Source organism: Capsella rubella, unplaced genomic scaffold (assembly GCF_000375325.1).
Source record: "Capsella rubella cultivar Monte Gargano unplaced genomic scaffold, Caprub1_0 scaffold_6, whole genome shotgun sequence".
NCBI classification, from domain to species: domain Eukaryota; kingdom Viridiplantae; phylum Streptophyta; class Magnoliopsida; order Brassicales; family Brassicaceae; genus Capsella; species Capsella rubella.
Genome location: NW_006238918.1, coordinates 7,339,815 through 7,352,459, shown reverse-complemented (window position 1 = coordinate 7,352,459; position 12,645 = coordinate 7,339,815). Strand labels below are relative to the sequence as shown.

General features: G+C 34.4%; 2 protein-coding genes across 2 annotated transcripts; one reads left to right on the top strand and one right to left on the bottom strand.

Annotated features, from left to right (window-relative positions):
- The first annotated feature begins 198 nt into the window (after window positions 1-198).
- LOC17883890 (DNA polymerase epsilon subunit B) lies at window positions 199-3,581 on the top strand. The gene is made up of 13 exons (XM_023781421.1): window positions 199-399; window positions 496-664; window positions 892-1,045; window positions 1,152-1,283; window positions 1,427-1,504; window positions 1,875-1,979; window positions 2,100-2,180; window positions 2,279-2,409; window positions 2,503-2,597; window positions 2,679-2,778; window positions 2,898-3,012; window positions 3,097-3,207; window positions 3,292-3,581. Exons 1-13 carry the CDS (start codon window positions 234-236, stop codon window positions 3,430-3,432), a joined length of 1,578 nt encoding a protein of 525 aa, XP_023637189.1. The 5' UTR covers window positions 199-233; the 3' UTR covers window positions 3,433-3,581.
- Window positions 3,582-3,663: 82 nt separating this feature from the next.
- LOC17883412 (probable RNA 3'-terminal phosphate cyclase-like protein) lies at window positions 3,664-5,779 on the bottom strand. The gene is made up of 6 exons (XM_006287900.2): window positions 5,533-5,779; window positions 5,114-5,263; window positions 4,632-4,810; window positions 4,376-4,551; window positions 4,079-4,292; window positions 3,664-3,995 (listed from the first exon to the last, which is right to left on the bottom strand). Exons 1-6 carry the CDS (start codon window positions 5,729-5,731, stop codon window positions 3,786-3,788), a joined length of 1,128 nt encoding a protein of 375 aa, XP_006287962.1. The 5' UTR covers window positions 5,732-5,779; the 3' UTR covers window positions 3,664-3,785.
- Between the last annotated feature and the right edge of the window lie 6,866 nt (window positions 5,780-12,645).

Below are 12,645 nucleotides of genomic sequence, written 5' to 3'. Positions count from 1 at the left end.
TAAACCCATAGTGTCTTCTGATTTCTCATCTCTTTCTTATGATTCTGATTTTTATCTATTTTGCTGTTAATTACATGATAGAACCGGTTCTATTAGGGCACGTGAGACATTGATTTCCCGCCGATTTGGGGACTTTTATTAGAATTTTGCCGCCCAAAAAGAAATTAAAGAGAAAAGAGACAAAGAAAAAGGTTTCGCAGATTCTGAGAAAGCAAACAAGAGAAGTAGCGAGAATGAGCAGCACGAGTCAGAGGAAGAAGATACAGAAGAAATTCAAAAATAGAGGATACAACCTCAAATTCGATGCCTTAGACGAGATTCTCGTTTTCGCCGATCAATTTCCCGACGACGCTGACGGAGAAGCTATAGATCTTCTCCTCGATAACCTCCAGGAATCGCGTATGTTGCCCAAATCTTCCCTCGTATTATTCTGTGTAATTTATTAGTATCTTCGATTTTGAAATCGTTGGGGGTCTTGTGAAATAAATGTTGCAGATGAATCTTCCACTGTTGACGCCGAATCAGTTCGAGAATTGATTAATCGCTTGCTGGGAGCTCATAACGCGCCGGAAGAACCTACAACTAGTGCTTCTTCCTTGGCCGTCATCGACGCGTTTCTGGTGCCAAAATTTGGATATGATGCTGTTAAAAAAAAGTTTAACGAGTAAGGCCTCTCTACTTGTCCTACTAAGTCTGTGTCGATTGAGTTTCTTAAGATGAGTCTGATGACTTTAATTGGTGGCGTTCTTCTCTAGATATGTTGCTTAATGGGATATAAGATTTGGTTCTACTTGTGGTGATAGATGATTAGGGATGAAACTTTCTCTTGAGCGTTGCTGATTGCAAGAACCGATTTCGACTGATTGAATATAAATTTTGAATTGATTCTAGGCATACGAAGAGCCTGCCTATTCATGGTGAGGCTTATGCAAAAACAGCTTTATACAGGGAACGATTCATGTTGCTGTCGCAGAGAGTTTCTCGCGCTGAGCATTTTTCTAGGCCAGCATTTGATGCTGAAATGTCACAATTTGAGAGCAATGAGGTTGGTCTATGTTTTATTGTTCATTGTGTGGTCGTTCATATTTTTCTTTTGGGTTCTTTGTGTTAAATCTGAAACTAAGGAGTTTGTTGCGTGTTCTTTCTAGTAGATATCTTCAATCCAGTCACTAATTTCTCAAAGAGGAAGGAAATGGGTGATGGGCGTGATATCCCAGTTGGAAGATGGACATTTCTACCTAGAAGACCTTTCAGCTTCTGTAGAGATTGATCTGTCCAAAGCAATATCCTTTTCTAAAAGTTGGTTATATTACAATCTACAAAAGCTGGACATTGCATTTAAAGGTTCTCATTCTTACAAAGACATAGTAAAGAATTGCATTTTAAGTTATTTGTGCTGTGAATTATTTTCTTTGACAATCAGTACAAGATAACAACAGGATTCTTCACAGAGAATACTATAATTTTGGCAGAAGGCGAAATGCAGGTGAACGGTATCTTTCAGGTAAATTAGATTTGAAGGTGGCAATTTTGATGGTGGGCCTTTCTCCCCCTTTCTGAGTTAGTTACTTTTATACCAGGGAGATAATCTGCTGAGGGGAACACTCGTAGCTTCTACGATTTTATTTTATTGATCATACTAGGATCAGATATTATCTCTATGAAGGAATATAGAACTAAGTTCTGTATAGGATCTCCTCTTTGACAAAATAATACACAAGTCTCCGTAAAACACTTGAATAGATTTAAGGGATTATGCAAATGTTTGTTCTCATTAGCAGAATGATGGCTTGTAAGAAAGCTCAGTTTTCTCAAAATATGTTCTTTGACCAACTCATCATCTTCTAAAAGTGTTTTCTCATCTTGTGGTGAAGGTGATTACATGTGGATTTCCTCCCTTAGAAGACAGGGACAAAACACTAAAGACACATTCTGAATGCGACTTCTTTGGAGGCGGCACACAAACTAAAGAAGAGACGGTAATTTTTGATTTGTTGTTTGTACTCCCAGATTGATAATGTGGTCAATTGTCAATGCAATCTCTTACAAAGTACGTAGCTGACAGCAGACATAATATGTTTTTTTTTGCCTGCCAACAGATTAGACTTGCAGACCTTGAAAGACAAGCTGTGAATGACACATTTGTCATATTGTCTGACATATGGTTGGACAACGAAGAGGTGAGTTGGAGTACCAAGTACTTTATATAGCATCAATCTATATGACTATGCTCCTTTTGTGACATTGCTTGATCGGCGATATGTTGTCCATAGAGAAGGTTATCGGAAAGCTGGAAACTGTTCTTGACGGTTTTGAAAATGTGGAGACAGTACCCTCCTTGTTTGTTTTTATGGGAAATTTTTGTTCTCGCCCATGCAACTTAGCCTTTGGTTCTTATTCAAGCCTTAGGTAAGTGATCACTGTATTTAAAAATCTCTTCAACTGTTACATGGAAATTTGTTCTTATATATTCTCGATGATATTTACCTGTATCATTCACAGGGAGCAGTTTGGTAAACTTGGGAGGATGATTGGAAACCATCCACGGCTAAAAGAAAGCAGTCGATTTTTATTCATTCCCGGTCCTGATGACGCAGGTACTACTATCACCAGCATTAGTATCTAAATAATCTTTAACAGAAGTCCAACATGACTTATAAAAACTCTTGATCTGACAGGTCCCTCGACTGTCTTGCCAAGATGCGCTTTACCGAACTATTTAACCGAAGAGCTTCAGAACATTATTCCCAATGCAATATTTTCAAGCAATCCTTGCAGGTGAGTTTCTATACGATGTGTGAACTCTCTGTTGCTTTGTCTTCTGAATTGTGAACATTGGATTTACTGAGAGACCCAACACTAAAGTGGCAGCATAATCTCGTCTTTGTAAAATGCAGAGTAAAGTTTTATAACCAAGAGATTGTGTTCTTCCGACAAGATCTTCTGTATAGGATGCGTCGTTCATGCTTAGTAACCCCTTCCTCAGAAGAAACTAAGGACCCTTTTAAGCATGTAAATACATTTCTAGTCTCCATTATTTTCTTACTAAAATTTTTTCTGGTAATGGTTGAAAACTCCTGAAACTTGTTGGTACAGCTTGTCTATACAATAACTCATCAGAGCCATCTGTGTCCTCTACCTCTCATGGTGCAACCCATCATTTGGAACTATGATCACTCTCTTCGACTGTACCCAACTCCTCATACGGTAATCCATAAATCTTCTTATTATAGATTTAAATCCACACCAGACACGCCTCAGATTAAAGGGTTGTTGTTGTTTTTAATACAGATAGTATTAGGTGACAAGAGTGAGCAAGAGGTATGCAAATTTGGGGGAACAACATGCTTCAATCCAGGCTGCTTTTCAACTGATAGCACCTTCGTAGCTTATCGACCTTCCACTCAAGAAGTCGAACTCTCTGCTTTGTGATTCTCTTTTAACATTCCATGAAGATCAATTGAGTGCCAAATTTTACCAGACAAGTACTTCATACCCATTCTTTGCTTCTCTGTTGTACTCTTATTACAATACCTCCTAGATGTCTTTAATATAACCATGTTAGTCATAAATCAGTTCAATCCTGACGAGTATGTGCTTATATATCAAAGTGTCGATTTAAATTATTAAAACAGATATATATCCAGGATGAAAAATTGAAAATGCATAAATATAATTATATAAATGTAAATGTAATAAGGTCGAGAATACACATCCATTCAAAGTTTACATTGACAAAATTGTAAAGTTGTTATATGTTGACAAACAACAATAATTGTGAGAAATCAAGAAAGCTTTCTTGAGAGGTTAACTAAACCACTTCCAACGCACTTGAGTATAACAGTCCCTGTCGATGGATCAGGTCTGATATTAAACTCAACTCCCATAAACTCCTTTATGTTCCTCAACGTCTCCACACCATAAGAAGATAACGTTCCGACTCGAACCTTTGACACGTCTGGTTGGCACGAGGCACACAGTATAAACAGCAATCCCTGTAGAAATCCAGAGAATTAACAACACACAGCTAAAGCCATTACTTTGAAAACAATCTATTTGGTGTCTATGATGCTCGTACCTGGTGGGTAGAATCAACAACTCCACCTTTCTCAATCTCTTGAAGAAGCCATGAAGCTATTTCAACTCCTGTGTCTTCAGCTGACACTCTACTTTTCTTCTCAAAATCAAGCTCTCCAGTTTCGTCAGTTCTTCCAAAAGAGACTGTTGTATCTGCAGATATGTAACACCCTGTAGTTGTTTCTGCTACCAATGATATCCCATATCCAGGAGATCTGCAATAACATATTTTTCGAAACGTTGAGCTCTTATTGATAAAGTATCTCTCGCTTTTGTTTTTAGTTTAAAGTCTTCTTACTTTCCAGCCTGAGCGCCAGCTCTGTGATCTAATTCAATGTGAACATCAGGCAAGAGATTGTTGAAGATTCCACGAGCTGCGAATCTCATGGAATGTTCAAAATCAGAATTCACTCTCACAGAGAAAGTGCTGCCACGTATCCTCTTCACCATTCCTTCTTCAACCCAATGAACCGCCTGAAGCACCAATATGACAAGTAAGAAATCCATATGAAACGCACAGTGAGGAAGAAAAAAGGAAATTAACAAGTACATACAGTTAGAGTCTGAACAGTTGGAACTGTTAAGAGAACTTCTCCACCCCCATTAGGAGCTACTCCACGGGATTCAATTTTAAGCCCTAAACCCTCTGCAGGGACTCCAAAACGCTTTAAGATATGTAAGGTAGTTGAACGGAAGGTGTCGACCCCCGGGTCTTTTGGATCATTTGTAATTCCTGCAAAAGTTAAATGTTTGGTCGCTCGATCATAATAAATTCCAAGCTGTAACCTTTTCTTTTTTCAAGTTTAATGTAATGAATCTGGATTAATGATTCAAGCCTACCAACCCGGGATTCATTTGGTCAAAAATAAATACGGTGATTGATACAGTACCTAAGACCATTCATATGTTTCCAATATATGTTTATAATTACTCTAAGCTTACATCTTCTTTAAGATCACAGCCACGAACAATTTAACAGGAAGTCAGGTTTTGCGGATGAGACCATGCATGATTTTGGAAAAGAAAGAGTAGTTACCACTGAGCCTAATCGAAAGGGGCTTCTTTCCAAACAATGCTAACACAATCAATGGCTCCAGATAGTAGCCAATGGATCGGGTCAGGGCACAGTTGTGAACCAAGTTCTTCCCTCCCATTATAATTCCAGGCTTGTACTTTAATTGAGTACCTGCCAAGTTGTATTGTTAAACCAGCGAACCAATCAGCTAGGGAAAAACAACTTTTTCTTCTTCAAGTTTCGCCCTCAGAAAGACCAATCATGATTGTAAATCAAAACTCAACTAAACTGAAACAAATTTGGAATCCAATCATAGCCTCCGGATTAGCTTCAGCTCAAAAGGCAAAAACTATCCTAAAATGTTAAAATTTCTATGAATCAGTCCTACAAACTTCAGTCAATCTGAAGCCTATAAATAAAAATTGGTGAAACAAACTTACCAGTCTCGTTGATTTTAACGACTGCGTCATCGGTGACAGTCTCGATGAGGCGGAGAAGAGAAATCTCGTGGGGACGGAGACCAGGAATAGTCTCGTCGGCACGAATCTCATCAATAACGATACGTGTTGAAGAAAGTGTCGAAAGAAGCAGCCTTTGCCTAAAGCTTTGGCTTCCCTTCATCTTCTTTGCCTTCCCCATTTTTTTCTTTTTTTCTTTTCTTCTTTCAGCTCTCTCTCGAATCTCTACTTCTCAGACGTTTTCTTAAACCCTAAATCCTATAATAACGACCTTCTTCTTCACCAATTTACTACTCTTATGAGGCTTAAATTTTCCAATTTGGGCTTCACTAATTCAGGCCTTTAGGCCCATAAGTTTTTTTTTTTTTTTTTTTCTTAAAGCTGCCCAAGAGCAATAGAGAAAAATAAATTATATCAAACCTTATATCAAATTACTCTCAGTCTCTGTCTCTCACTATTATGTATGTGTAGAAATTTAATTATCAGAGAAACTGTTTTTATTTCTGAGTTGAAAATTTATCATATTGCGATATCATCTACTTGAAAAAAACAAATTAACCCAAAAAAGAAAAGAATAACCCATTGGTCAAGTACTTAAACTTTTTATACTTTTAACATTGAACCCCAAAAAAAACACTCAAAAAAAAAGTTTTTTAGTGATTGCCCACCAAATTTTCCCTGTAGATTTTATGCGAGCTCCACCAATAAAATCACGACAACCACAATAAAACTTTAGTGCAATCTAAGTATTTCATGATTTGAACAGAAATCATAATGTTCTTACAAAACATATACATTTCTCATTTTTTGCACATACATGTGTTTCAAATACTTTATAGGCAAGAAAATTCAACATTTGACAGTCATCTTAATTGTTTAATGGTAAAAGTTAATTACAGCTTACCATTTATCAAATTCTAGCTGTTCCATAAAATAAAATATAAATATATATAATCCCCAAGTAAGTAAGATTTTGTTTTGCATATCAAAAGATTTGGCACAAAAGAAAAGGAAAAAAAAAACAAGAAAACACAGGTGTGACTGATCACCAAACACCAAATTTATATACCAAACATTAGTTTTGTTTGCAGGGGAAAAAAAAAAGAAGTGATGTCTCATCAAACAAAAGAGCAAAAGACATATTAACTTACAAACAACTTCCTAAATTGCACGATTAAACCCTTATAACTCGATTGTACGGACATTTTAAGATCTAACGAATCGTTTTGTCCGTACTTTTTACCTGTGCGATGCGTCGTCACTCACTCTCCACTCTCTAGTCTTGCTTTCCATTTTGCATATTGGCCCTTTTAGTTTAGCATTTTAACTCCTATAGGTTTTGATAAGACCTAATTCTAACGAGAATACTACAATGACAATTGGGTAGACTTCAGACACTGGCCTATGACTATATATGAGCATCCATTGAATATTATATATCAACTGTAAAAAGATCGTATCGATGGGTTTCAAAAATCTTTTGAATGATAAATATTTTACACAACCGACAAGTAGACAACACCCAAAAACCAAACAAAACGGACAATAACACGATAAAGTCTACTAAAATTTAATTTGTTCTACTTGCTTGTAGCTACTTGCGGTGAGACTATGTGGTAAGGTATTATTTGATCCTTGCTTTTATTCTCAATATTACATTTTGAATTAGAAATAAGTTGTAACCACATACAAAAATATATTTATAACAACGTGACATGATTTATTCTACTTGCTTTGTTGCTACTTGCGTTACGTGTGGTAATGTGTTACTTGATCCTTCCTATTTCAATTATTCATTAATATTTTAAAAAATTTGAATACGAGAAATAAGTTGTAACCACATACAAAATATATTTATAACTATATGTGAAAGCTGCTTTTTTCATCTTTTGTTCTATGCCTAGTCTCATGAATCGGTGCCTTCTGAATCCTCATTTTTTGTCGGCCACCTTTAATTTATTACTTCGGTTTTCATACGGAACATCTTCAAATATCATTCATTTATTGTAATTCACTATATAGTTTAATTACAACTTACACAAAAGCTTTATTTCTATTATTCTGTACTTATATAACGTTAGTAAGCTATTTTCGCATAAATGTAAGTTGCATACAAAATCTCAACTCAGATATATAATTTAGTTACAACTCATATAAAATTGCGCAGCTCATGAGCTAAATCATGCAAGATTGTGAAGTCGATCCATCAAGAACTTAGTAAGTGGTGTGTATGTATACAATGCAATCCAATCCAGTCCATAACACATTAACACGTGACAATACAAATATGGCAAATAACTTGGGATCTACGAGACTCACGTGGGAATATATCATTACATGTTTACCGTACGAATTTTGCATGAGATCATATATCCTTTGTTTTAATTGGATGGATGGTCGAGAGAAACAGTAAAGTGATTGATGATAATATAATCTCTCATGCACTCTTTTATTATAATGTTGTCCTCTCAAAGAGATAATAAAGAATCTTATGATGGAAAGATAGAAATTCCCTTCTCATCAGGTTGTACACCATTTAGCATATATTTGTGGCTACGTACGTTGCGTTCGGTCCTTTCACCTCCACTTCCAACAATTCCTCCAATAGGAGCCGTCAGTCTCACCTCCATTAGTACGGTGGCCCAAAAGGCTCAAACCATAAGGCTCCTTCGAGCTAATAATTATCTAGAACTTTTTATTATTATCCCAATACCAACCAAAATGGTTTCTTTGTAATGTTTTTATAAACTTTACAACCATGTGATATATATTACCAAATTGCAAGTGTGATTAATAAATTAAACTTTTTATTCTACACTAACCTAGACGTGTTTGGTCATTTCATTTGGCACACACATGGCGTTCTCCTATTTGTTAAATTTGCTACGCTGAAATAGACAACACAAAATGGAAAAATTCCATCCAAAAGAAGAAAAATTCTCTCCAATCTTCGTTGCTTTTTATTTCCAACTTTGTATTTGTAATACCTACTTAAGTAAAAAAACAAAAATGTTTTAATTTATTTGTTTCCACAGCTCTTTCTCTCCCTTTGTTTCTCTGCCACCGGATATGGCATCCACTCCACTTAAAATAAAAGAAGATCCCTATCGGTTATAATTTAATCTATAATCTAAAATAGTGATGTAAAAAAGATACAAATATACATTTTATGATTTCAGTAATCATATAAAATTCAATGCTCTAAGGGAAATTACATTAAAATCTACATTTTAAAAACTTAAGTTATAGGTGAGGGAACTATCATATATCTTATAAATAAATAAATAAAATAACAAAAAAAAAGACGCTTTCAAAAACTTGCGAGCATTGAAGTTTCACTTACAAACTTTGTTTGGAAGCTCGTGATTCCATTTTCAAAATTTGATGTCACAAAGAAATAAGAAATGTACAATTATTATTATTTTCTGATAAAAAAAATATTTTGTGAATTTTAATTTTACATACTGATTAAGCTTAATATTTATCTATTGTGAAGATCATGCATGGTTAGAATTTAGAAAAGTATTTGAATCATATATATATATATATATGTATAAGATATTGGAAGTGACTGATTTAATTACTTAAATTAACTTCAGAAAGACATAATTAAGTATAACAATTTTTCTTTGGACAAGACAAAAATTTGAAACAATTTTGTTTGTAGGAGTTGAGAATAATGAGTATGAAGATAATGATATAATTTTTTTTATGAGATTTATATTTGTTATCAAAAAAGGTAACTAATTACTTTTTTCTAGTTGAGTGGTCTTGAAAAGTTTACAATTTTTAATATGATGTGATGTTTGGTATTTTATTATATGCTTCTATTTTATACCCGTTTTCTAAATTTCTACTGCCTTACGAAATGTTTGGCTTCTATATATCCGTTTATGGTTTCGTGCAGTTTAGTAAGAAAGAGAACACAAATTAAATGGTTATGATTTTTGTTTTTTATAAAGATGTTCGAAAATGTTTAGTGCAAGTAGTGGGGACTGGGGGTAGCTTTATTCTAGAAAGGGTCTTCGACCACTGTTGACCATCACCATCGGATAGGTCATGGACTCACGGTGCTCAAAAGATCAATGAAAAATAATGTAAAACCATAATTAAAACAATAATGTGCCTTTTGTTTTCCAATAATTACATTCGATAACTATTATTATGGTTAGCCAAAAATATATTTAGTTTTATCAAGATGTTAGAGTTCACATCCAAATATCCAACATGCCTTTACAAAAATTCCTCCAATTAATGCCACCCAGATTAAATTTTATATGAAACTTATAATTAATATTTGATAAGAAAGTTTTTTAATAAATGTAAGTAAATTCAGTTTCTAACGCATGCATGGTCTTCTCTTGTCATGATTCGTGAACTTAGGACAACTGAGACTCTGAGAGTGCACATTTTGCAAGCTAGAATGCTAATGAACTCATGGTGTAGTGCAATAATATTGGAGCAATTTGGTTCCGTTTATTTAGTGCAATAATATTGGGACTTTGTTTTAAGAGAAAATTGTGTGTTATGCCCTGAATAATAACAAAACTTTTGAGGAATGCCATTTAGAAAAGTCTTTTCTCCCGCCTGCCACAAGAGCTTTGTAAAAATACCAACTTACCCCATTATCCCTCTCTTCTTCTTCTTCTTCTTCATCTTCATCTTCATCTTTTTTTTTTTCAACAACACACAGTACTAACGGACCAGATTCGACGGACGAACTCCGACGGACCAGATCCGACGTACGAACTCCGACGGAACAGATCCGACGGACGAACTCCGACGGACTAGGTCCTACAGACGAACTCCGACGGACCAGATCCGGCAGACCATAGCCAATTCCGGTAAACTATAACCAGCTTCGTAGACCAGTTTCGGCAGACCAGATTCGACGGACCAGTTCCGACAGACCATAATTCCAGCAGACGAGTTCCGGCGGACAAATTCATGGGGACCAGATCCGACAAACCAGTTCTGACAGACGAGATCCGATGGACCAGATCTAATGGACCCGAATCGGTAGACCAAACTTGTCTATCCTATTGTTCTCTTGAAACCACAAATAATTGAGTAGAAGATGAAACAAGTGATGCATCTATTGAAGATATCCATCAACGATCTATCTAGGTGTACACTTTGGATCACACATTTGTGCGTAGATGGAGTAGATCCAGTGGACTAGATCCGGTGAAGCAGCTCTGATGTCTGTAATATGTCCATTTTTGTTTCCTAATTTGTTGTCCATCATGCGTATAGAGTAAAGTAAATCTAGTTTTTCATAAACGAACTTGTCCACAATATATTTGTTAGATGAATAGAAAAGAAATTGTCCATAATCAAGTGTGGACAAAAATCAAAGAGTGTCGACAAAGAAAAACTTGTCTATTGATTAATGTCTGTAAAAATCAACCTTTTTTGTTTTCTTTCTTTTCTATTTTAGCAAAACTCACTCAATAAAGTTGAGGGCAAAATTGTCCAAGTTTTCCTCTTTGTGGCATGTTTTGAAAGGCATTATTGATTATGGCACTTCCACAATTTTGAGTTTCCAAAATGGCATAATACATAAAATTCCCTTATTTTAACCCGCGGCCTTGTGTATTATCCTGTTCTTGGGTTAGATTTTGGACTAGTTAGCTGCAATTAATTGCATGCAACTATCAAATTATAAATTACCAAATAAAAATACTTACGACATTTAAAAATAAAGTAAATAATATATTCATTAATAAATAATAATTATACTAAATTATGATAAAAATCTACAATGGAACGATATGCTCTATATTTTCTAAATATTTATATACTAATGTACATTTAAAAGAGAATATATATAATAGCCGCGGCCACCAGAATATTAAGGTGTCTATATTCCCCTCTTACAAATTATTTTTAAAAATGAACATAAAAGATGGAACTTCACGTTTCATTGGCCTCCACTTGTTCTGGAATTTTATCCTAGCCTATGGCCTAGCCTCGTCATTTGTTTATTATAGTTTCATACGCCACATTTATATTAGATTCACGAAACCCCTTTGTCGAAAAAGAAATGAAAAAATTCATGAACCCTAAATTAAATACTAGTATATTTTGTTTCGATAGAATTTCATTCTAACTTTTCTTCTGATTTTAAAAATTCATTTCGCAGTATTTTAATTCAGAAGTCGGTGGATATTTATTGAATTTTATAGGACAAGGGAATCCCAAGTGTAAATAAATAGTTTCAAGAATACTGTTGACTAGAATAATTAAAGGCAAATGATAGATTAGGTATATCATTAACAGATAAATTGTTATTTAAAACGATAATTTCGCCATTCTTTAAAGTGTTTTGCATTTTAAAATGTCCTAAAACAAAGAGTCAACTAGCTAGGAATCGAACTATATACATCATATATTGGTTGGGAACTAGGTAAACCGCATTATAAACAGTACAGAGTCGACGTTTGTCTAGATGAGCGGCACTAACATAATTAATGTGAAAAGAAAATCTACTTAAATGTGTATCATTTTTAAATAATTTACATTTGAAAAAGCTTCACGTAATCCAGCCATGCAAAACGAGGAAAATATGCCCATGCGTCATTCCCATTTTCTCATCTGCAATGTAATTTTTTCATATGTATTAAATTGTATATATGTTTGATGTTTAGTAGTCGATCCTCACGTATAGGTCGACGTACATACATTATTTACATATAATAAACAAATCCAAGTATTTATTTTGAGATAGTTACAAGTTGGTATAGGTTTCGTCGTCACGATATGGTTACCGGTTAAGTGGCTTTCCTAAATTTTTGTCTTTTTTTCTTGTTGTTGTTTTATTTCAATTCATTGATATTAATATGCATATGTCATACTTATTTCGCTATACTAAATAGTAAAATTTAGGGTATCACCTCACATACTATTAAAATTATTATTTTTTATTTTTTTTTTAAAAAAATAAAATGATTAATTAAAAGAATTTAATATTGAAATCAGCCAACACAAATACCAATTTAGATGCTAATAAATTGCATCAAGACAACAAAAAAATTAGGGTTAAAGAAGATAAAATACCAAAAGTATAGTTTGATTTTGAGTTTTTGATATATG